At 43.3% G+C, this 22,392-nt stretch overlaps 1 protein-coding gene across 1 annotated transcript in view; it reads right to left on the bottom strand.

The window, feature by feature from the left end:
• The window catches only part of Lrguk (leucine rich repeats and guanylate kinase domain containing), a 104,340-nt gene that overhangs the window by 35,229 nt on the left and 46,719 nt on the right, over positions 1-22,392 (bottom strand). Inside the window, exons 11-15 of the mRNA XM_021165014.1 lie at positions 20,803-20,922; positions 13,173-13,269; positions 9,384-9,497; positions 8,295-8,496; positions 5,679-5,774 (exon numbers count right to left, since the gene is read on the bottom strand). Coding sequence (XP_021020673.1) covers positions 5,679-5,774; positions 8,295-8,496; positions 9,384-9,497; positions 13,173-13,269; positions 20,803-20,922 — 629 coding nt within the window. The remainder of the gene's footprint in view (positions 1-5,678; positions 5,775-8,294; positions 8,497-9,383; positions 9,498-13,172; positions 13,270-20,802; positions 20,923-22,392) is intronic.

The raw sequence follows: 22,392 nt of genomic DNA, 5'->3' as shown, positions 1-22,392 counted from the left end.
TACAGAAACAGCTCCCAGAGGCCCTGGCAATGCTGATGCTGCAGAGAGGGACTGCTTCCTCCAATTCCACCTTCTCAGAGTGGCTCTGGTCTCCTGGATACAGTCATCTCATCATACATGACAGAAGCCTTGACGTATTCCTGGTGACCTAAATACCATCTAAACCCAGCCCAGACAGCATAGCTCTGAAGTGTGCATTAGTCAGAGCTAACACATCAGCCTGGAATAACCTTGAAGAATCACCTGGGCTCCATTTGGGAGAGACCTTGGTGACCCCAGAGTGGTCCGTCTCCAGCAGCCAATGTATCCCTGACCGTTGTCTCTCCTCCACTGAGGAAGGATGGGTTTGTGCCACTTTGGGTTCACAATGAGCCTTCCAGTCTGGTCCTCTTTTGTAACAAGTCAAGCTAGAAGCCCCCTCCCCCCAAGAATGGAAAGGGCAAGCGGGCAGACCGAAAAGCCTCCCTCCTGGTAGGACTCCTGATGATGCCCTCGGCTCATCATTTTCACCACTGAATTTATCACAGATATAAACTAAAACACAACTTTAGTGAAGAAACAAGGTTAGATTAAAAGATGAGGCTAACTCCAGTAGGTAAACTGGCAGAGAACAGGAAGTGGATCAGAGGTTACCGGGGCAAGGGGATTACTGCTGAATGAATATAGGGATGATGTTTCAGACAATGAAAAACTCTGAAAACAGGTGGCAGTGATGGCTACACAGCACTGGGGATGCAGTCGCTGGCACCGAATTCCACACCTAACATGATTGAAATGGAAAACGAGGGTTCGCACGATTGCTCGATCAGTGGTTAGAGCTCTTGCTGCTGAGTGAGTCCGAGCTCTGGAACCCACATGGGGGAAGGGACAATCAGTTCCCACAAGTTGTTGACTGATCGTCACAAGTGCATGTGTGTAAGTAAATGTAAAATTTGCTAAAAAAAAAAATGGCGAGTTATAGATGCTTACAGGATGCATGCAACACATGTATACAACTTTAAAAGAAAAGCATAAGAAGAATGGGACTCAGGGCTGAGGGAGCTCTCCTTTTAATCTTACAGTCGGGCAGACAGGGTTTTCTTTATCTACTTTGATGATTTAACAACTCATGAAATTTGGCTAAATGACCCCATGCCCTTTACTAGAAGATAACAGCACCACTTTATGGGCTGGCAAATTGGTCCATTTTCCCTTTATCATTAATCAGAATTAGGAAAACTATAATTTCATTCCATAACCTTGATGGCAAGACCACAGGCTGCTCATTAGTTCCACTTCCTCAAGGTCTCCCCGGAAGCAGTGACAAACTAAGACCCAGGCGCTGTACCAGTGGTTCTCAGCCTGTGGGTCACGACCCCTGTCAAATGACCCTTGTGCTGGAGACAACTAAGACCATCAGAAAGGACAGATATTTATGAATCATAACAGTAGCAAAATTACAGTTATGGGGAATCAATGAAACTAATTTTATGGTTGGGGTGACAACACGAGGATCTGTATTAAAGGGTCGCAGCATTAAAAGGGAGAGACAAGTTGCCAATCAATTGAGTTTATTCTTGTTTCATAGAAGCTATATTGTTAACTGCACGCTTTAAAAACAAGCATTTCCTACATTTCTATGGGAAAAGTAGGACCGTGTCATACTTAATTGGTATGCACTTAAAATTAACGGCACATCTAAGGAGCTTATCATCACGGTATAGCTACAGCTCTTTATGCATGCATAATTCACCTAGCCCATCTTGGCGAGGGTTCAGGTGTCCAGGGCTGGGTTGGTGGATGCTGACCTCAGGACACAGCTCCTAGCCTTCCCTTTCTCATTCTGTTTCAACCTTACTGTTACGTGGACATTATCATCGTGTTCCCAGTGACAAGCAGGCAACTTCTGATTACTAGGGATGAAGCTGTGTATCATTACTTCACATATTTGAGAACTGTCTTTAGGCTGCACTGACACAGGATTATCCTTTTTGGAAAGATGATGTTACTGAACATAAGATTTCTGTTTGTACTGGGGCTCAGCACATGGATTGTCTTAATCTAGCTGTGAAAAGACTTAGCTTTCCAAGCCAGACTTCAATAATGTGCCACAATGTTACATACGGTTTTCTTTTCCTTTCTTCCTTTTTTAAGAAAAAGATGATTTTACAAATTTATCTCTATTTGAAATAATGATTACTAGTTAAATTTAAGACAGAAAAGTGAGGCCTCAGATACCCAATCCAGATATATAATCCTTCAGACTAACCTCTCACAAAATTGTAAATACGTATTTTACTTTCTTTCCCTTAAAATCTTAATTATTTTTTAAATTTTCCTATACTAAGATGTTTAATTTCTAGATTATATATTATATATAAAGTATATTTACATCACAATATATATGCATATATCATATTCTATGATATATCATATATCTTCATATATATATATATATATATATATACAAATACATACATACACACACACACATATATATACACACACATATATATGTATATGTATATGTATATGTATATGTATATGTATATGTATATGTATGTATTAGAAATTAGGAACAAAATAACTCAGTTCTGAGCAGAGGGAAAGAGGCAAGGCTCCAGCTAGGCCCAGGATGCTACACCTGCTTGGGGCTGGCTCCTTCTCATGGGATCTACAGTTTCATGGGAAGGCAAATATGTCTGTGGCCTATGATGTTTACTTTGGCCAATTAGACCCAAAACCTAGACTTTCCTGGGAAGAGAGTTGTGATGGTTTGTATATGCTTGGCCTACGGAGTGGCACTATTAGAGGGTGTGGCCCTGTTGGAGTAGGTGTGTCACTGTGGGTGTGAGCTTGAAGACCCTCATCCTAGCTGCCTGGAAGTCAGTATTCTGCTAGCAGCCTTCAGATGAAGATGTAGAACTCTCAGCTCCTCCTGCACCATGCCTGCCTGGATGCTGCCATGCTAATGATAATGGGCTGAACCTCTGAACCTGTAAGCCAGCCCCAAGTAAATGTCCTTGTAAGAGTTGCCTTGGTCATGGTATCTGTTTATAGCAGTAGAACCTTAACTAAGATAAGGGTCTCAGTGAAAAATTGTATACATTGGTTTGACCTGAAGGCATGTCAGAGGGGAACTTTATGTTAATTATGTGAAAAACTCAGCTCAATGTGCGTGCATGGCCCGCCCCATTCCATAGGCAGGGGGTTCTGAGCTACACGAGAACAGAGAATTCAAGCTAAGCACTCACAAGCAAGCAAGCGTACATGCACTCATTTTTCTTGATTCCGAATGTGATGTGACCTGACTTTCGCACAGTGATGAGCTGTCACCTGAAAGCCTTTTTCTCCAAATTGCTTTTTGTCAGGGAATTTGACTACAGAAGCAGCAATGAAACAGACCAGGCCCCATTCACTTGCACTAACCCTACGACCAAGTGACCCTCACTCTTGGCAAGGATTTTACAGTCCTGCAATTCACAGATGCCACTGGCTTGACTCCTGGGGCCACCAGAGATGCCCTAAAAGCTTATTAATAAGGACTATATTCATTAGAATTTCAAATATACTCACTTGAATGTTGTCTGATCTCTACAATGCCACTCAAGTGGAAGTTTATCTTTAATTATCAACTGAAAAAAAAAAAAACTCCCTGTGCAAATTAACTGTAAACATGAGATAAGGTTTTGCCTTAAGAAAACACAGTCTTTTTCAGAATATTAAACCTTTTAGAAAAGTAAGGTTCTGTTGATGATATAGATCTGATGACTGACTGTATTCCATCCTGTCTATTTTCAAGCTAAAATTTCATTAGTCAATAACAAGATGCCACGGTTTCGATTAGTAAATGTTTCTGAGAAGTTATAACACTTTTATAAATTCTATAACTTATACCTTCATTAAATCAGATAGGCGTAACCTAATTATTCCAAATAAGTAAGATTTTGCTATACACTTTAAAGTGGCAGTCTACTTTCCTGTGCACACATTATTTTGCCTGTTAATTTGCTAGGTAGTCACTGCACGCTATAGTCGGGGTCCTGATCTCTGTAGGAATAGGAAGAGGAACAGAATACAGTGACGGAGCCTGCAGGCCACTGTGCCAAGTCTTGCTCATTGCTCCTCAGTTCAGCAGCACCACACAGAAACACACATCTCTCTGCTACCCAGGGGACTAATCACTGTTTATCCAAATCCACAAGAGACTGATGTAAAAGCCAGCACACCAATTTATTAATTTACAATGGGAGATGGGGCAGGTTCAGGGAGCAGGGCAGCGTGTTCTCACGTAAGATATAGCCCGCACAGGGGCCAGTTCCACCCAGGGGACCAAATTAAAGATTACAAGGTTGCTTGGATAGCAAGGAATTAAAGCACAGGGAGCCATATTTCCTCAAGAGAGAGCTCCATGGAGGTCACTAGCCTATTTGGACAGACCAAGCTTTCATCAAGTATCTTCTAGTTGGCATGTCCTAACCTCCATTCCTTTAACATATGAGATACATTTCTGCGTGGCAGAAATGGCATTCCTATCTGTGAGTAACTGGTACTGCACGGACCTCTGTCCAAAATATAAGGAGTACTTGACTTAGGAAGAGAGTACACAACTGCAAAGGGCCCAGTGGGCTTTAGTGCTTGAATTCTGTCAAGGTCATCGCCTGGCCTCCCTTTTCAGCCTGTACGAAAGCCATCAGGCAAGCAGAATCCTATTTGGACCACCAAGCTACAAGGCTTCTACAAAGCAGCAACCATCTTAGGTTAACATTTTGCAAATAATGTTAACAGTAGCGCTCCATTCCCCACAGCCTCTTGTCATTAGGCGTCTGTTTCCTGTCTGTTCCCTTGACTGCTCTAAATACCTCAAAGAGATGCATTTGTACAGGATCTAGTCTGCTCTGACCAGCTGGCTTTACTCACCACACTGTCTTCAAGGTTCATGTCCCACTGTGTGCCAAGACTTCCTTCCCTCTTAAGATGAGATAACATAAAAGAGTATACGTCCATCACTGGACCGCCATGGTGGCTTCAACTTTTGGCTAATGTGAATGGAACTGCTATGAACAGGGTGTCTTATTTCCTCGGGATCTCACTTTCAGTGGCTTAGGGTATTTATCCAGAAGTGAAACAGCTGGATCACACAAAAGTTGTCTTTTTTTTTTGAGGACTTTACATACCATTAATTTTTTGTAGCAGCCACATACCTTTTACATACCATTAAGCACAAGGTTCTAATTTCTCCAGATACTTTTTTAGTAAGTCGCCATCCAAGTAGGTGTGAGGCAAACTTGAGGGACAAGCAGCTCAAACACATCTCAAAATAGTCATGTCTTGAAATTTCTAGGCTTTGAATTCCTAGACTTCAAGTCAATGCCCTTGCACGTCCCTCAACATTTGCTGCTCAGGACTCATGAGGCAGGAGGGAAGTGTGGTATCTATTCTTCAGGACAAGAAACCGGAGCCCAAAACAGCCAAGCAGCTCGGCCAGTGAGTGGCAGGGCTAGCCCCTCCCCTGCCCCACCCCGATCAAGCATCATTAACAGACCCACAGGGGCTGATTCATATATCCCAAGAAAAAAAAAATGTAGGAATTAAACATTGTGAGCCAGCATTAGCCCAGCTAATGAGTAACCAAGAGGAACAAGGCTGCCTTATTTTCCATGGAAAATCAACTTGGTACAAAGGAGAGAGGTCAATACCTGCAGTTGGAGCCAAGGTCTTAGCAGCTGTCTCAGTCAACCCCAGGTATTCTCTAATGAGCTCGCTGAGCTTTTGGTAGGCAATGTCCAGGTCATCTACAGCAAACAACACAACATTTTAATGTGCTACAATCATGTCCAAACACTCAGTGTTCAATGGTGAGGGAACTGACTGGATCACTACATTTCATCCTATTGCTGTTGTGTTAGATAAAATTCTAAGATGACTCTCACATTTCCCTCTCCTATAACACCCCTCACCCCCTCAAGTGTGGGCAGAACCTATGGAGGTGAAGAGAAGTCATGCCCACGAATATTTTACATTATACACAGAAGGGATGAACGGTACAGTTAAGGTCACCAACAGCACAAGTGACTGTAAAGGGAGATTTCCCAGGTGGTTCACTCAGATCATAGCCAGGGAAGGATAGATTTGTCTAGTTGGTGACAGAATAAAAGTCAGACATTCAACCTGCTCTCTGCTGTCTAGAAGATGGCCAGCACCATATAGACAAGACTAAAGAATAACCTCAAGGAGTTATGCACAGCCTTCTAGAGGCAGCCAGCCAAGAAGTAGGAGCTCAGGCCCATACCTCAAGGAACTGCAGTCTGCCAACGAGAAGGTAATTGGGAGCTAAGTTTTTCCCCAGAGCCTTCAGATGAGATCTCAGCTCATCCAACACCTTAATCTTAGCACTTAACTGAGTCCTGTTATGCTGACCTAACAGGCTAAGCAGGCTCTGGGTTAGGCATTAACTGTGAGCATTTGTATGCAGCAGTATAAAACCAATATAGATAAGCAATACGTTAACACAATTTAGAGGCTTGAGAAAACGATTAAATGAACCATGTAAAATTGTCATTTGCATAATAGTGGGATACTAGCAATATCATATGGCTCAACGTAATGTCTCCCTTTCTACCCAGCATCTCACCAAAAGGCTATTAAGAGTTTATTTAATTTACTCATTTAAAATTCACTTATTTATTTTGAAAAAGAGTGTCACTGTGTAACTCTGGCTAGCCTTGAACTCTCTATATGTAGACCAGGTTTGGCCCAAAACTCAGAGATCTGCTTGTGGATGCCTCTAGGTAGAGGCAGCTGGATCTCTGAGTTTGAGGCCAGCCTGGTCTACAGAATGGGTTCCAGGATAGCCAGGGCTACCCAGAGAAACCGTATCTCAAAAAGCAGAAAAACAAAACAAAACAAAACAAAAGCCAGTCAGTTCTCTTCTTCCACCGTGCAACATGAGTCCGAGAGATTGAATCCAGGTCATCAGGCTTGGAAGTAAAGGCATCTTTACCCGCTGAGCCATCTTACCGCTCCAAGGTATCATCTCCTTATTATACAGAGTGCTTCCCGCTCTTTCATGGATATATGAAGTACTATAATTAAAAGCATACAGAAAGTTCCATTTTTTCAACAATTTCCCTATCTTTCTCTCTGGCTTCTGCTTCAAATTAGTAGCCATTTTTATCTTTAATTTTTTATTTGATATAATTTTAATTGACATAATTATTCCATATTTATTGAACACATTATGGTTTCAACACATAAATACAATGTATTTATGATCAAATTTGGATAACTACCACATCCTTCACGTCAAACATCTATTATTTCTTTGTGGTGATAAAATTTGAAAATATCTGGGTTAAAAAAAAAAAGACGTGCTTTATTCTAAGTTAGTTTTTAAAGGTGTTTTACCCAGATATTTTAAATTTTTCAATATTTTCAGTAGTCATGATTCTTTGTAAAGATAGGTTATGATAAAAATACCCGAGCTTCATGTGCCTTTAAAAGCTTAAATATGTTTTTCAAATGAGATATCTTTGTTATCACAATGTCCCCAGGGGAAGAAATCTGTGTCCCCATTTTATACAACTGAATTAGTCTCAACCTTATGGACTGATGAAGCTTAACTTCTGATGGGAAGAGTGGGAGCCTGGCTCTCACAGGTGCTTACCCACTTCTGCAGCTTTTTGCAGCTTGTAATTACAACAGGCTGTCAACCTGAGTACGTGTGGAATGGACTACAGACTAGAAATGGAGGGCACATCTGTGATCCAGACCTTGAAGCATAGTGGCCATGAAAAGCTTAGACCCAGACAAGGTAGTACACACCTTTAATCCCAAGAGACTGAGGTAAACAGATATCTGAGTTCAAGGCCAGCCTGGGACAAAGCAATTTCCAAATCCAGGGGTGGAGGTGCACACCTTTAATCTGGGCTACACCTTCTACTGGAGGCCTACATAAGGACCATGGAAGAAGGAAGGCTCTCTCTTCTGCACCTGCTTGCACTTACTTGCCAGCACATCTGTTGGAACCTACCTCCTGTGGATTCCAGCTTATACAGAAGAGCAGGGGAAACACCCAGCCTCGTGGGACTGAGCAACTACTAGATTCTTGGACTTCCCATTCACAGCTGCCCATTGTTGGGCTAATTGGAGTGCAGACTGTAAGTCATCACAATAAATTCCCTTAATATATAGAGACATTCCATAAGTTCTGTGACTCTAGAGAACCCTGACTAATATAGCACTGATTGTATACTTAAATAAATAAATAAATAAATAAATAAATAAAAACCAATAAAACTCCGGGCATTACTGACCTGCATTGATTACTGCATCAAAATATCCTGGATATTTCTGGTTAACTTTAACATAAAGGTCCACCCTGGAGACGGCAATTTCGATTTCTGCGCGACTGAACAATCCCTTTCTCCGCAAGTATCCCTCATATTTTTCCTTGTCCATAGGCACCACCAAGATATATCGAGGCTCAAAATAGGAATATTTCAAACTTCTTACACCCTGGGTGGTTAAAGGAGGTAAGTCAGAAACAGCTTACACTGTGGACATCACTGTGGGAACATGTGACAACTCAGGGCCACCACACAGCATCACACTCAAGAGCACATTTCTTCTGTACAATCAGGTGCTAGTTCCCTATAAATAGTCCAAGGCTGGCCTACTTTTCCCTCTTCGTTGAATATTAAATTGTCGTAGGAACTATTACAATTAATTCCACCTGGTTGTCCTCAAATGAATCCTTCTAATGAATATGGCTGTTAAAAAAAAAAAAAAGAAAGGAAAAAGAAAATTGCTGGGCATAAAATAGGGCAGCATTGCCATTTTATTATTGAGCAGTAATTTGATTCCATATTTCAACGGGCATCCTTGAAGCACTAGAAGACAGAGCTCTTCCCAGGGAAAAAGGGTTCCCATGGTGCTTTTCTTCCATTCATCACCTTGGTACCACAGGATAGATAGGTAGAGGTAGAGATATATAAAACTTAGCACCATGGTCAGAGTACTACAGTCACAGAGACAGTCCTTGAACTTAGCGGGGTTGGGGAAGGGGCTGCCAAATATGAGTGAGTGTTGTCTAAAACATGTCTTCTTTATGGAGGCTAGACCCTGCTACCACTGTGATTGGCTAAGTTCACGCATCTATGCCACCTGTCACTTCTCTGAGGAAATAAGAGGCAATACATCTTGAATGGGGCTGTGATCTAAATCTTGTCACTTACTTTTACGGGTCTTACCCCACAGTGACAATCAGCTTACCACTTGACATTTCTACAGCATTTCTCTTGTGCCCAGCAGTATGTTAGCCCGATATTGTAGCCCCAACTTCAGACATTCAACATACACACATACACACCACACATACTCACAGTTGAATGAAAAATACTTACTTCCAATTCCATATGTATGCAGCTTGCTAATCCATCTCTTGCAATACCTTCTATCGTGTCCCTATTTAATCCATAATTGTGATTGCCATAATTAAATGTTAAAATAAATTTCCCCTGGAATTAGAAAAAATACAAAAGTTTGCACATAACAGTTGCTGTAATGTAATGACTAAATGACTTAATGTCTTACTCTCATGTAAGTCTATAGAACTGAAAAGTTGTTAGGAAGTGCAGAAGAGCAACAGGGACATGGGGCAGTGGAACAGCTAAGCTCTGGCGGGTTCTTCAGGAGTCTACCTATGACAAGGTTTACTGAGACAGGCTACTGACAGGATGTGTGAGAGGGTTATGGGTGGAAGCTTCTGATAGATCAGACCATGGTGCTTGCTTACCTATTTCCTGACAAATTCCTACCACAAACCTTCTTCATGGAGGGAGTAAAACTAATGGCTCGCCCTCTCCCTTGTAGCTATGCCAGCATCCCAGGCCTCCAGACAAGGACCCCAATCCTCAATTCCTTGCATTTAAAGATAAGCCATGAGCAATGGGTAACCCTGAAGGCTGTTTAGATATCCTAAAAAGCTTGGCAAGAAGAAAAATAAGCCCAGCCTGGTTTTCCTTGTAAAGATGGCTTTTTATTGAAAGTACCCTAAATGTTAGTCAACAAAATTGTTGCCTGCACTATAGTCATTTAAATAGAAATACCACCCTCTCTGTATATCCTGGAGGCCCATTTCCTGTGTCAGCTGTATTCCTTACAAAAAGAAAAGAAAATGTAGGTTAAAAAACCACACCCTTCAAATGGTAACTTTTTCTTTGATGATATATTTATTAATCCATTAGGCCTACCCTAAACTTCGAAGCTGATAACAGTAGAAGTAATAAAAAACCTCGTTGACCTTGGTAAAATGCCTTCTGAAATGCATGACTTTAAAATAAATAATGTTCAGGGGTGCACCCAACCCCATCAAATGGTGGAAGCATCATTAAAAATAGCGAGCAGTTGGGGAGTCTAATGCTGCCATCATTAACAGCAGCAGCAGCCCCAGAGTCTCTTGCTACCCTCCTGGCTCCAGATGTTCTGCAGATATGTATAGATGACAGACTGGCTATCTGCCAGAGGAGAGAGTTTTGGCAGGAGACACAGAGTGCCTTTTGAGGTTGGGTGGGTTTCAGGGGACGATGTGTACTGGGGTTGGTGAGGAAAATCATTACAATCAAAGTTAAAAACCCACCAACGCATGTCCTTCATTTTTTATTCTTTCAACCTCATGATTTCCTTGTTCTTTGAAAAAAAAAAGTTGTGATTCTTTTCCATATGTATGTATGTATGCATTTAAATATGTACATCTATGAATGTAGCTATGGCTCACCTTTCATGCTTCGGTGTGTTTACCATGTGTGATGGTTAATTAAGTTCATGGGTCAACTTGGAGAGTGACTGGGGGTGAGGTTAACATTGAAACTGGTGAACTTGGAACAAGCAGACTGGTCTGGAGTGTGGGTGGGCTGCATCCAATCCCTTTAAGACTTGTATGGAACAGAAAGGTGAGCCTTGGACCTCACCTGTACTGCGGCATCTCCTAAGTCTCCAGCTTGCCCACCCACACAGAAGGTTCCGGCTTGCCAATCTCCACACGTGTGTGATACTCTAATAAGCCAATCTCTCTCTACATATATGTATATGTATAAATATGTGTCTTTGTGTGTGTGTGCACGCACATGTGTGACTAGATATGCATATAAATGTGTGTGTGTGTGTGTATAAAAGAGAGATTATACAAATACACACACACACACCCTATTTACTGCGTCTGTTTCTCTGGAAAGCTAATACTCTATCATGTGCTCTGTCTCCAAAATGTACACATATCTGAATTATTTTTCAGATAGATATTTGTTTACTTCTCCTGTGTATCTCATAAACATTTTCTGGAAACAGGCATGGTTGGAAGAGACCTTGCATCGTACATATAACATAAAAGAGACCCCACTCAACTGACTTGTTAAGCCTTGAGATGATGCAACTCCCCAGCTCTGGCCAGGCACACAGTGCATGTGGATTTCCTAGTAAGTAGCAATGGTCACACAATAGAAGCCTCCAGTGGTTGCATTTCCACCAGAGAAGGGGCGCCTTGACTAAGTGCAGCGCGTGTAGAAAGGGCTGATGTACTTCTGTGGACTGTGGACTGTGAACTGTGGACTGTGGGCTGTGGGCTGTGAACTGTGGGCTAAGGAATGAGGAATGATTTGCTGGTTATAGGAAAGTGTTGGTTGAAAAGACACATGACCATGGGAGAGCGTGGGGGTCCATATGCTTTCTCTGTCACAGTGGCTAGGTAGGCTTGCTCACAGTAGGCATCTGGGGGTGGACAGGCCACAGTGTCTGTTGAGAGAGTCAGGCTGTGTGGGCAGGTGGTGCGTGGAGGGGTGTTCTACGTGCACAAGGCTGACAGTGTGGGCATGGTTGGGGGGCTGACAGCGTATCATGGATTTATGACTCTCTTGGTTTAGCTCTCTCTACGAAACAGTGTCACACGCTAAAGAAAAGGAGATCAGGGTGAAACTCTGATGAGAATTACATTGGAGTAACATGTGTTGGCAGAGACAGGAAAAATGAGTGCTTCTCAAATACATGGGGATTTCTGTGGGGCATTAAACCGTAAAGCTAAATATAGCCTAGCAGTGCATCGATGTCCTAGACTGGGGACTGAAACAGACTAACTTGATTATAGACCTGATAAGCTATGGACATCGGGGAGCAGGTGGTGCGGGTGGAGAACAGAATAAACCAAACTCCCAGAGAGGGTGTCCCACTCTCACAGCAGAATTTAACTCCCATGGTGGGATCGAAGGAGATTTCATCCTAGGATTCTGAGGAAAAAAAAATGCTTCTTAGTACAGTGAAGACACGCCTCAAATCTCCTTTAAAGGCTGGTAGAAATACGAACTTCTAGAAGACTCTTAATAACTCAAGCAGACCTGTCAAACTACAGCCCCAAGAGAAGAGGCTTATGATGTCCAAGACATTCTTTTGACAAGGTTATGGGGAAAGCTGATGGGTGAATGGGACTTGCTCACGTGCTTTCTCTGTGAGTACACAATGAGCCCTAAGAACACATACCACAGTAGTCAGCTGGGCAAAACCAAGCTAATGTAATTGCATGGCCCAAGCTTAGTTAGCCATGACTGTGCACAATGGAGGTTTATGGCAGGCCCATTGTTTGGGGGTGAAGACAGAGAAAGAAGGGAAGGAGAAAAGAGAAAGAAGAGATACAGTACTCCTGGCTGAATGCTGACTGCTCACGGCACAAAGGAAGGACTGGTCCTTCACTGGTCCTCGGTGCTGCATTCGATGACAGGAAGGATTGTGGTGTAGGCAAAACTACGAGGTGTGGTGTAAGAGAAGCGCGAGAGATATGGTGATTGGAGATGCTCTTTCTGGGTAACAAAGTTGGGAGTGAGTATGCACTGCGTTAGCGTGTACTCACAACTGGGAAAACACATCCAAGTTGTGAGGAGTCCCTTCCAGGTGAAGGCAGAGAAGAAACAAGTGTTTAAGAAAATGTATTTGAAGCCAAAGGACTGTGTACCGCCTTCAGCAATGAGCACATCTCACACAGAACCAGATTTAGCAAGTGCAAAACATTTCATCTTTATCTTTACCATTTCAGAAACCACTGTTTCCTTAGACTCCTGGTAAAGAGCATCTATTTCTTACCTGATAAAAACGAACCAAAACCAAGACAAACAACAAAACAAAAACAGAAAAGCAGGGACCTGCCTTACCATGCTCAGCATTTCGTCAAAAACTTCTTGGGAAATGAAATGATAATCAACTCGATCCCCTTCACCAAAGTAAGGCGGTCTTGTGGTGTGACAGGCCCTGAAGTCATAGAAACAGAGAGCTCATGTGACAGGCCCCAAAGTCAGAAACAGAGAGCTCAGTCTATTTTCATGAACTTGAAAGTCACAATGGAAATGCTTTCATTGTGAAGAATGTTTTACAAATGAAATCGACCCCACCAATCATAAATCATAAAGTAATGCAATTGTGAAAACAGTGTGCCTTAGAAGTGTTAGACTATAGTTAATCACTATAATCTATGAGGATTATACAAATTTGGGTTCATCGATATCCAATTTTTACTTACATTATTTATTGCTTTCTGAATCGCCCCCCTTGCCACCACATAATGACAGTTGAAGAAGTATAGCATCGATTGCTTTCACATTCTCTCTGATCTATGAGCATTTTCTGTAGGCTCCTCTCCCCTCTCTCCACACACATGGCTGCTTCTTTGTCAGGACTGTGCTTAAGCGTCACCTTCCGAATGCTTCTCCTAACCTCCTCTGGTACAGTATACAGGTCTTTATGCTCCCACAATCGCAGCCTGCACCATCTGCATTCCCAACTGCTTGTGCAGGGCCCATCTCTTCCTCCACTTGAGGGCAGAGACACCTCATTCTTCCTGGATTGTGATTTTAGACTAGAATTATGCACAAGCCTCTGTGGGAACACACAGTTCTAGTGTTGAATGAATTCTTAACTACAGAAACCTTAGCTATCTACTGTCTTGAGACAGCATTGGCAACCACACATGTGCACGTGCGCAGGCACACACACACACAGACACACAGACAGATGCACACATACACACAGAGACAGACACACACACACACACAGAGACAGACACACAAAGAGACAGACACACATAGAGACAGACACACAGAGACAGACAGACAGACAGACAGACAGACAGACAGACAGACAGATACACACACACACACCCTTACTCTGAAATCTCCTTTGATAACTTTCCTGTCGTCCCAGCACACTATCTAGCTGGAAGACCTTTGCCCTCTAGTTTGTCCTTGCATTCCCAACACCTGGCACATTGTAGGCATTCACTATAATTACTGTAACATCAAGAGAAAATGAAAGGTGTGAGGTGCACAGCTGCGAAGCTCACCATTATAAAGGTGACTACAAAGGTGACCTGTCCAAGGTCACCCTGCAGGCTGGTGATGGCCCCAGAACCAGAACACAGAGTTCGCAACTCCCCAAGACTCTAGATCTCCTAGCCTTCTGCCTTCGAAGTAGTAAGTTCTGGGAATAAGACTGAAGTTTAGAGTATCTAACAGCTCTGAAATAGGAGAGGAGAATCAGTAGATGCTTGACATGCTGATTCATTTACAAAAGAGAAAGAAGAGACCACAGAGCAGGTATGGTTTCTTATTTTGCACAGCATTTAAAAGCAGAGTTAAACAGTCATACCAGGATGGCTCCAGTCAACTTCTGTGACAACACATTAATTAGGAAATACAAAACTGAGCCTCAAAAGCCTCCATGTTACAAGTCAGAACCAGAGATGGTTAAAATTCATATGGCTGCTCTCTTTCTATTATGATCAAGAATTAAACATACCAGGAAAATTTCAGGTCTCAATGTTACATTTACATGGTAGATGCCAAAAGAGAACATGTTAAAAACACAGTGACATTTGTTTTGTTGTTGGAATGCACTGGCATTTCTCTCTGTGCCTGGGCAGAGACCTGGGCCTCTCTCTCTATTGCTGTCCCTGACAGTCGGGAAGGATAAGTCTGTGGCCTGGCATCCCAGGCTGTGCACCCTCAGCAAAGTCTTTACAAGCTATGTTGAATTTACATTTCCCAACAAAGGGACTGAGTGGCAGGGAGCTGTGAAGGGTTTCTAAACAGAGACTACACAAAGAAGCAATTTCAAGCAAGTGGGCAGGTAAACAAAGGAATGGCTTCAGTGATGTGGAGACCAGGATGACAGAGGCTGAGGGACCTTCTATTAAGAAAGACCTGCGATGACCTGTGGGCTTTTCCATCTGTCATCCCGATTTTTACATACAGACACCTGCACTGTGTGTGTGTGTGTGTGTGCTGCCTGAATATGAACACCCTGAAAAGGAAAGACATCCCGATGTTTCACCAAGCTCACTTAGGAGCAGCAGCACCAACTTTAACCTAAGTGGATTTCTTTGGGCCACCCCGTCAGCATCTGTCCCCTCCTCCAAACATGTATTTCTATGACTTTATTATTTGCTAATTAGTTTACTAGTAATATCCTGGTTAAGTCATGGCTTCAGATGGGAGCCACACTCCCTGGTGGTTGCACTTTGCCACCAAAGGACTAGGCTGGAGACTAAGCACGGGCTGCATCTCCAGTTATAAAGGACGGAGGGGAACTTTGGCATTTTAGAGAGGGCTGTCATTGAAACAGCTAACAAGCCATGCCCATAGAAAGGACACTGTGGGAAGGAAGGACATCTGGATGGCTGTCCCTAATAACATTCTAAAGTAGCTAGGATAAGGCTAGGTAGGAAGAAAAGCTATCTAAGAAGAAAGAGTGAGCCACTGGTTGGGGAAGTAGACCGTCTCAGTGAGACTCGAAGCACAGATTTAAAACCTTGGTTCTGGAGACTTGAGTGCCTCAGGAAACAGTGACAGGACAGCAAGCCCCGTGCTAATTCAGGGAGCTTGGCTGTGAACGCATGACTCAGTACATGGTGATATGCTAGATTGTGATTTCTCTCAACATGTAGACACGAAAGCCCAGGCATTCCCACGCCTCTGAGTAGGCTAACGATGTGGTCTGCACACCCAGGGCAAATACACATCAGGAGATCAGCGGACACAGCGAAGGGATCATGAGCACAAGGGATTCCATGAAGCCACTACTGTGCTCACCTTCTGGTGAGTATACCCTACCTGGCTCGGGCCAGCATCACCTGCCTACTTTATCGAAACTGGTCTTCTTGTCTCCAATTTTCTTTTTCTTTTTTCTTTTTTTATTAAATATTTTCTTCATTTACATTTCAAATGCTATCCTGAAAGTCCCCTATACCCTCCCCCAACCCTGTTCCCCAACCCACCCACTCCTGCTTCTTGGCCCTGGCATTCCCCTGTACTGGGACATATAATCTTCACAAGACCAAGGACCTCTCCTCCCATTGATGGCCGATTAGGCCATCCTCTGCTATATATGCAACTAGAGACATGAGCTCTGGGGGTACTGGTTAGTTCATATTGTTGTTCCACCTATAGGGTTGCAGACCCCTTCAGCTCCTTGGCTACTTTCTCTAGCTCCTCCAATGGGGGCCCTGTGTTCCATCCAATACATGACTGTCAGCATTCACCTCTTTGTTTGCCAGGCCCCAGCATAGCCTCATGAGAGACAGCTATATCAGGGTCCTTTCAGCAAAATCTTGCTGGCATATGCAACATCCTGCTCCTGCTGAGACACTTGTAGTCATCTGCCTAGCCTTGCCTTTTGTCTGCATGCCTTCCCACTTTCAAGCTTAGCCTTCAGACTTGTTCTATGGTGTGTCCTCTCTCTTAGCAAAGTGTGTCTGTGCCTAAATAGGAGAGTGTTTCCATCAGGCCCTACAGCCCACTATGCTGTCGTGGGCTCTTACAGAACTCAGCCAAGTCTCTTGTTAGACAATATTTCCTACGTAAATCCCATCCAACACTTACTGTTTTATGAAGCCAGAAGGATGGGGCCCATATTTCCTCGTTTCAGTTTTATCATCGGTGCATGGACCGTTACGTATTACTGAATAAGTCAAGCAGACATGCTACAAGGCTATTACATTTGTAGAAAGGGACACATCAGAGAAAAATGACCTTAAGCTATCTCATGCAGCTAAACAGCATGTGGTCTTTTTACTTTAATGCTAAAAATAAAAGCACATTTAATAGTCAATATCACAGAAAACTAAGGAAGATAGAGATAATTATAAAACAGAGATGCAGGGAAGAACAGTTTTTCTTTCAGGATGCTTCAGATCACATGACTGGCCTTAAGACTGGACGATGGTCTTGGTGGGGCCTTCTTCATCCAACACATTTCTAGGTCATGGCTTGTATGGTAATAGCAGTACCTTTATATCTCTAGGCCACCAGTAACTAATACTGGTAAAGAAATGGCATCTGGCCTAGTTCTAAACCAAGAACAAACAGTAAAACCAAAGCCTAATACCACGGAAGAAAACCCCTGCCCTCCACTGTTGGTTATACAACAGAATCATGCTCTTTCTTCATGTATCTGTACATGCAAGTTGGCATGTGAGAATTTCCCTGATTGTCTTGATCATGGTGCATGTAATTTTAAGAAGAAAACCACCAAAGTAAAGAAAATAAATAAGAGAGAAGAAGAGACGAGTAAATAGCCGGGGAAATGTTGCAATAAGATTGTATTTGTGCCTGCTTTCATTTAATTAAAAATCTACAATCTACGTTGGATAAGAAACATTAAAAAGAAACTGTAAGTGAAAGTAATGGCTTGTCTCTGAAGATGTGCTTTGGTTCAGCTTCAGTTTTAATCACAAAGTAGCTTTGTAGAATGGCAGGCCTATCTTGGCTTTCTCAAGGGATGAAATCATTAGCTACCTAGTGCCCTTCTTTGTGACCCAAGGACATGGACTTTGACCCAGACCTTGGTGGTATTCTTAGAATGATCTGCCATGGGACGAGCCTGGCTCTCTACCTCCATGAAGATGCTGAGACCAGTAGGTGGACCAATTTCTGACTCTCCGAGGTGGGGGATGGGGGGGTGTTGGAGCAGTTGGTAGTACTGTGAGCAAAGTCAGCGGCAGCTCCAGCAGAACAGCCATGAAGCTCTTTCTGAGGGCTTTGCCACCTCACACCTGCACAAATGCTGCACAGTCCATGAGTTAAGGCGGCAGCTCGTTACCAGGTTATACACTGCACAAAGGAAATGACCTCAGGCGTCTGTTTCTCACTGTATCATCAGGGACCAGATCATGGGAGCAACTCAGTAAAGATTCACTGCATGAATGTATGTATGTATATATGTATGTATGTATGTATGTATGGATGGATGGATGAATCTATCCATCTGTCCATTTCTCCACAGAGCCATCGGGAAAGCCATCAATACTTCCAGTTGCTGTCATTTCAGCTAAATTTGCATACATAGCCATTAACCTAGCTGTCCATTTATTCAATTAGTTATTCACTTAATAAATATTTATTATATGTATATTAAGTACCTGGTCATATGTTAGACAGTTAGAACTCACTGGTAAACAAGGTTGAGGTGGCCACTCATCTACCTGGGCTTAGACACTAAGGAAAAAGACACTAAGTAAACCAATAGAGTCAGGATGGGTAAGCATTTGAATAAGGGACACATGGGATTGGGTGGAAATGAGTAATTGAGCCAGATAAGAACATCAGAGCAGACTGCATTAGAAATCTTGAGGGTAAATCAATAAACATTTCCAAAAACATATCAGACCAAACATGCTCTGGCAAGAGCAGTAATAAATAAAAAGGACCAGGCCACCAACTATTGCCAGATGCTGCCACAGACGTGACAGGGACAAGAGAAAGCCCTGGTTCCCTAGGTGGCTTTGGTTTGCTAAAAGGTTCCAAATGTATACCCTGGCACAATGGTCAGTGTGTACCCTTGACCTCTAGTTTGACCTTTCATTCACTGTGCTCAGCTTATCTTTGGAAGCAGGCTGGGTGTCCCCACTGAACATAATGGCCGCTAGCTAAGCTTTTAAGGCAAGTGCTAACTTTTAGCTTATTTTTGTAACGTTGTGGTATTTCTATTCTATAGCATTTATGTCTAGAAATGTCCAAATGTGTGCTGTAATTTTAAGTATCTCAGTAAATGGGCCTTTTAAGGATGGTATTTGCACTGCTTGAGCATGTACAGCTTCAGGAAGGGGCTGTTTCTGTAACGGCATTAGAGACTCACGTTTCTTACTAGCCTACATAGCTTTATAGTAACATCTTCAACTCACTGGCATTCACCATTAATTACAAGGTAAATCCTTTGCCACATATAAAGGCTAAAGAGGAAACAGGTCAGAAGATCACAGTTCAATTCTAAATATGATTTCCAGAAACTTCTAAAACTCTTGTAAGTCTAGTAGGCTGGTTTTTTTTCAGATGTCTCCTTTGGTTTTGTTTTGTTTTGTACCCCCACCACGTCCCCCACCGACCCCCACTCCCACCGACCCCCACCCCATCTTCTCCATTTGCTACAGGAAACCCTGAGCTTGTTGAGCCACCTGAGGGAAGGGACAGGAAGAGACAGGAAACACTTAGGTTGTCCCCTCTCTGCTGCTATGCACCTCTGGGGAGGAGGCAAGGAACTCCAGAGTGGCCAGCCTGTGTTCCAGGCCCAGCTGGGGGAAGGCTGTCCCTGGAAGACAGACCACCACGGAAGTGTGACCCACACTGTGACCTTGCAAGTACTGTATGTCAATTCCCTCCTAACTGAAACACTCCATTCCCAAGGGAAGCTCATTAAGACTCAGGGAGTCCTGACGGGGAGGTGCCTTCCGACTCAGGAAAAAAGTTCCAGAAAGTTCCAGACACAAGATTCATGAGCAGAGCTCCCATCAGCACGCCACCACCCCACCCACCCCTGCTCCCTGAGGCCTCTATTTCCCTGAGATTATATATGTAGTAAGAAATGCTGAGGGCCTGCAAGCGGAACTGTGGAACCGTGGAACCGTGGAACCGTGGAACCAGGATCGGGGAAGGTCCCAGCTTTTGTGAGTCATCTCCTTGCTGAGATGGGTTTTGGTGAGGCAACTGCCTTTGAGTTGTATAAGTAACCCCAATAAACTTACTGGTTCAATAAGTTGGTCTCTGGTGGAATTACCATTTTGGTCTGTCATAGATTCTCTACCTGGAAGGAGTGGACATTGGTCACCTCTCCCCAGAGAACAGTGGCGCACAACAGCAGGTCCATAGGATACCGCCTTCAAACCCCATTATGCTCAATCAGGAAGACCAGTACTTTCAGATCTTGGAGAATGATTTGAGTTGGCACTGCATTAGCTTAAGCATCTGAAGAACTCAAATAAAGCCCAGGGTAGATTACAGTAGAGTAAGTGGCAAAGAAGCTAACAGACCTTGTGTGGGAAAGGTATGCAAAGCAATGGGTGTGCCCTGCTTGCTTACTTGTTTGGCTGGTGGCTGGTCACCAACATATTTACTACTTATCTCATCGAAGACAAATCTTTTGTCTCGTTTGGCTAATTGCTAAGTTCTTCTGTAAATGGAATAAACTTCAATAAACATCTTTACTACATCAGTGAGGACAGCAGGAGAAGAAAGATTCCATAAGACCACGAAATCATCCCAATCCAACTGTAGAGATAAATGACCTTCAAGGGTACACGGTAGTTGGGACTTGTGAGAACTTGTCATCTACCTAACTTTCACTTTCTTTACTACTCCTAGTTTTTAAATATAACTTACAGAAATTGCTGCATCTATGTAAGAATTTGCTCAAAACAGAGAGATTTTGCAACATCTGAGAACTTGGTGGAAGGAAACGTTGATGTTCCCAACAAGGTGGACTATTCTCCCAGACTTACATGCCAACAGGCAAACTTACCCATATCTGAAGTAAGTACTAAACTGTCTGCAGAGGCGGTGGGCGAGCTCTCGTTTCCCGCAAGCTGCAGGCCCAGTTAGTATGAGCATGGGATAAGGGGCATCCAGACTCGGCAGGGTGCTGCAATGAGATCCAGCAGAGATGCCCTGTGTTAGCCATCTGCACGAGCTAAAGTTTCTGCATCACAGTCATAACTAATGAGCACTTGCTGAATGCTCATAATATACCCAAAATAATCTACCCGCAATAACATTTAGGGCTGGAGAGACAGACCAGTGGGTCATGTCATTTGCCGCTCTCTCGAGAAGACCCAGGCTTGGTTTCTAACAGCCATATCCAGCAGCTCACAGCCAACTATAACTCCAGTTCCACAAGAATCTGATGTCCTCTTCTGGCCTCCACAGGCACCTACGCACACTTGGTGCACACATATGTGCACTTGGGCACACACAGAGATATACAACATGAAATATAACCTTTGGGGGAAAAATAACACTCAAGGGATAGATACTAATGTAAAAATACAAATTTACCTCAATTTACCTTACCAAGCTTTTCTAGAGGAAAAACATGGAAGGACACATTAGGTCCTGATTGCTAATCGGTTCCTCCTGGAACTCATCAAGGAGCAAAGTGGGTGAATTCTGGGGGCAGTGTTTAGACTCCATGTCTGCTGCCCCGGAACACAGGCATGCCAAGCAGGCTTCAGAGTGAAGGATGTCACATGTGAGCAGTCACTGCACGCCAGGCCCTCCTCTCTGTGCTCTACACAGCCCTCATGGAATGACCACAAGAGCTAAGGAGGCTGTTTCTATCATTCCTCGTTTAACACCAGCTGGGGTAAAGAAAGGCAGGCTGACTTGCTCAAAGGAAAGGAAGGGCTGGAACATGACTCTAGACTGGAAAACTGAAGAAAGAATACAATTCTTCCAGGCCTAGTGGCACACTCCTTTAATCCAGCACAGATTCTGAGACAGAGAAAGGAAGATCTCTGTGCACTGAAGGCTAACTTGGTCTACATAGCAAAGTCCAGGCCAGTCAGAGTTGCATAAAGAGACCCCATGTTTAAAAAGAAAAATGATTTTTTTTTTTTTGAGATAGGGTTTCTCTGTATAGCCCTGGCTGTGCTGGAACTCACTCTGTAGACCAGGCTGGCCTCGAACTCAGAAATCCACCTGCCTCTGCCTCCCGAGTGCTGGGATTAAAGGTGTGCACCACCATGCCCGGCTATGAGCAGGGTTTCTAATCTCTATGGATATGGATAAAAATGGGGAAATCTTGGAGACAAATGCCCGTGGAAAACACACCTAACAGAAGTGTCTCTGGTACTGGAGCCTGTGCAGGACAAGGAAGCAGCCGGTGCCATCTAATGGATCTGAGGTCAGGAAAACCTCCAAACAGCCCTAAGTACTCACTGGAAACAACAGGCTCAAACTGACATGTGCAAACACCTGCTCATGGATATTCACAGTGTCATTATCCCAAACTGGAGTCAGCCCAAATAACCTTTCACATGTGAGTGGTTAAATTAATGCCCACAAACCTATGCCCTGGAATGCTACTTAGCAATGAAAAACGAATTCAACCACA

Source organism: Mus caroli, chromosome 6 (genome assembly GCF_900094665.2).
Source record: "Mus caroli chromosome 6, CAROLI_EIJ_v1.1, whole genome shotgun sequence".
In the NCBI taxonomy this organism is placed as follows: domain Eukaryota; kingdom Metazoa; phylum Chordata; class Mammalia; order Rodentia; family Muridae; genus Mus; species Mus caroli.
This window is presented reverse-complemented; position numbering and strand designations above follow the sequence as displayed.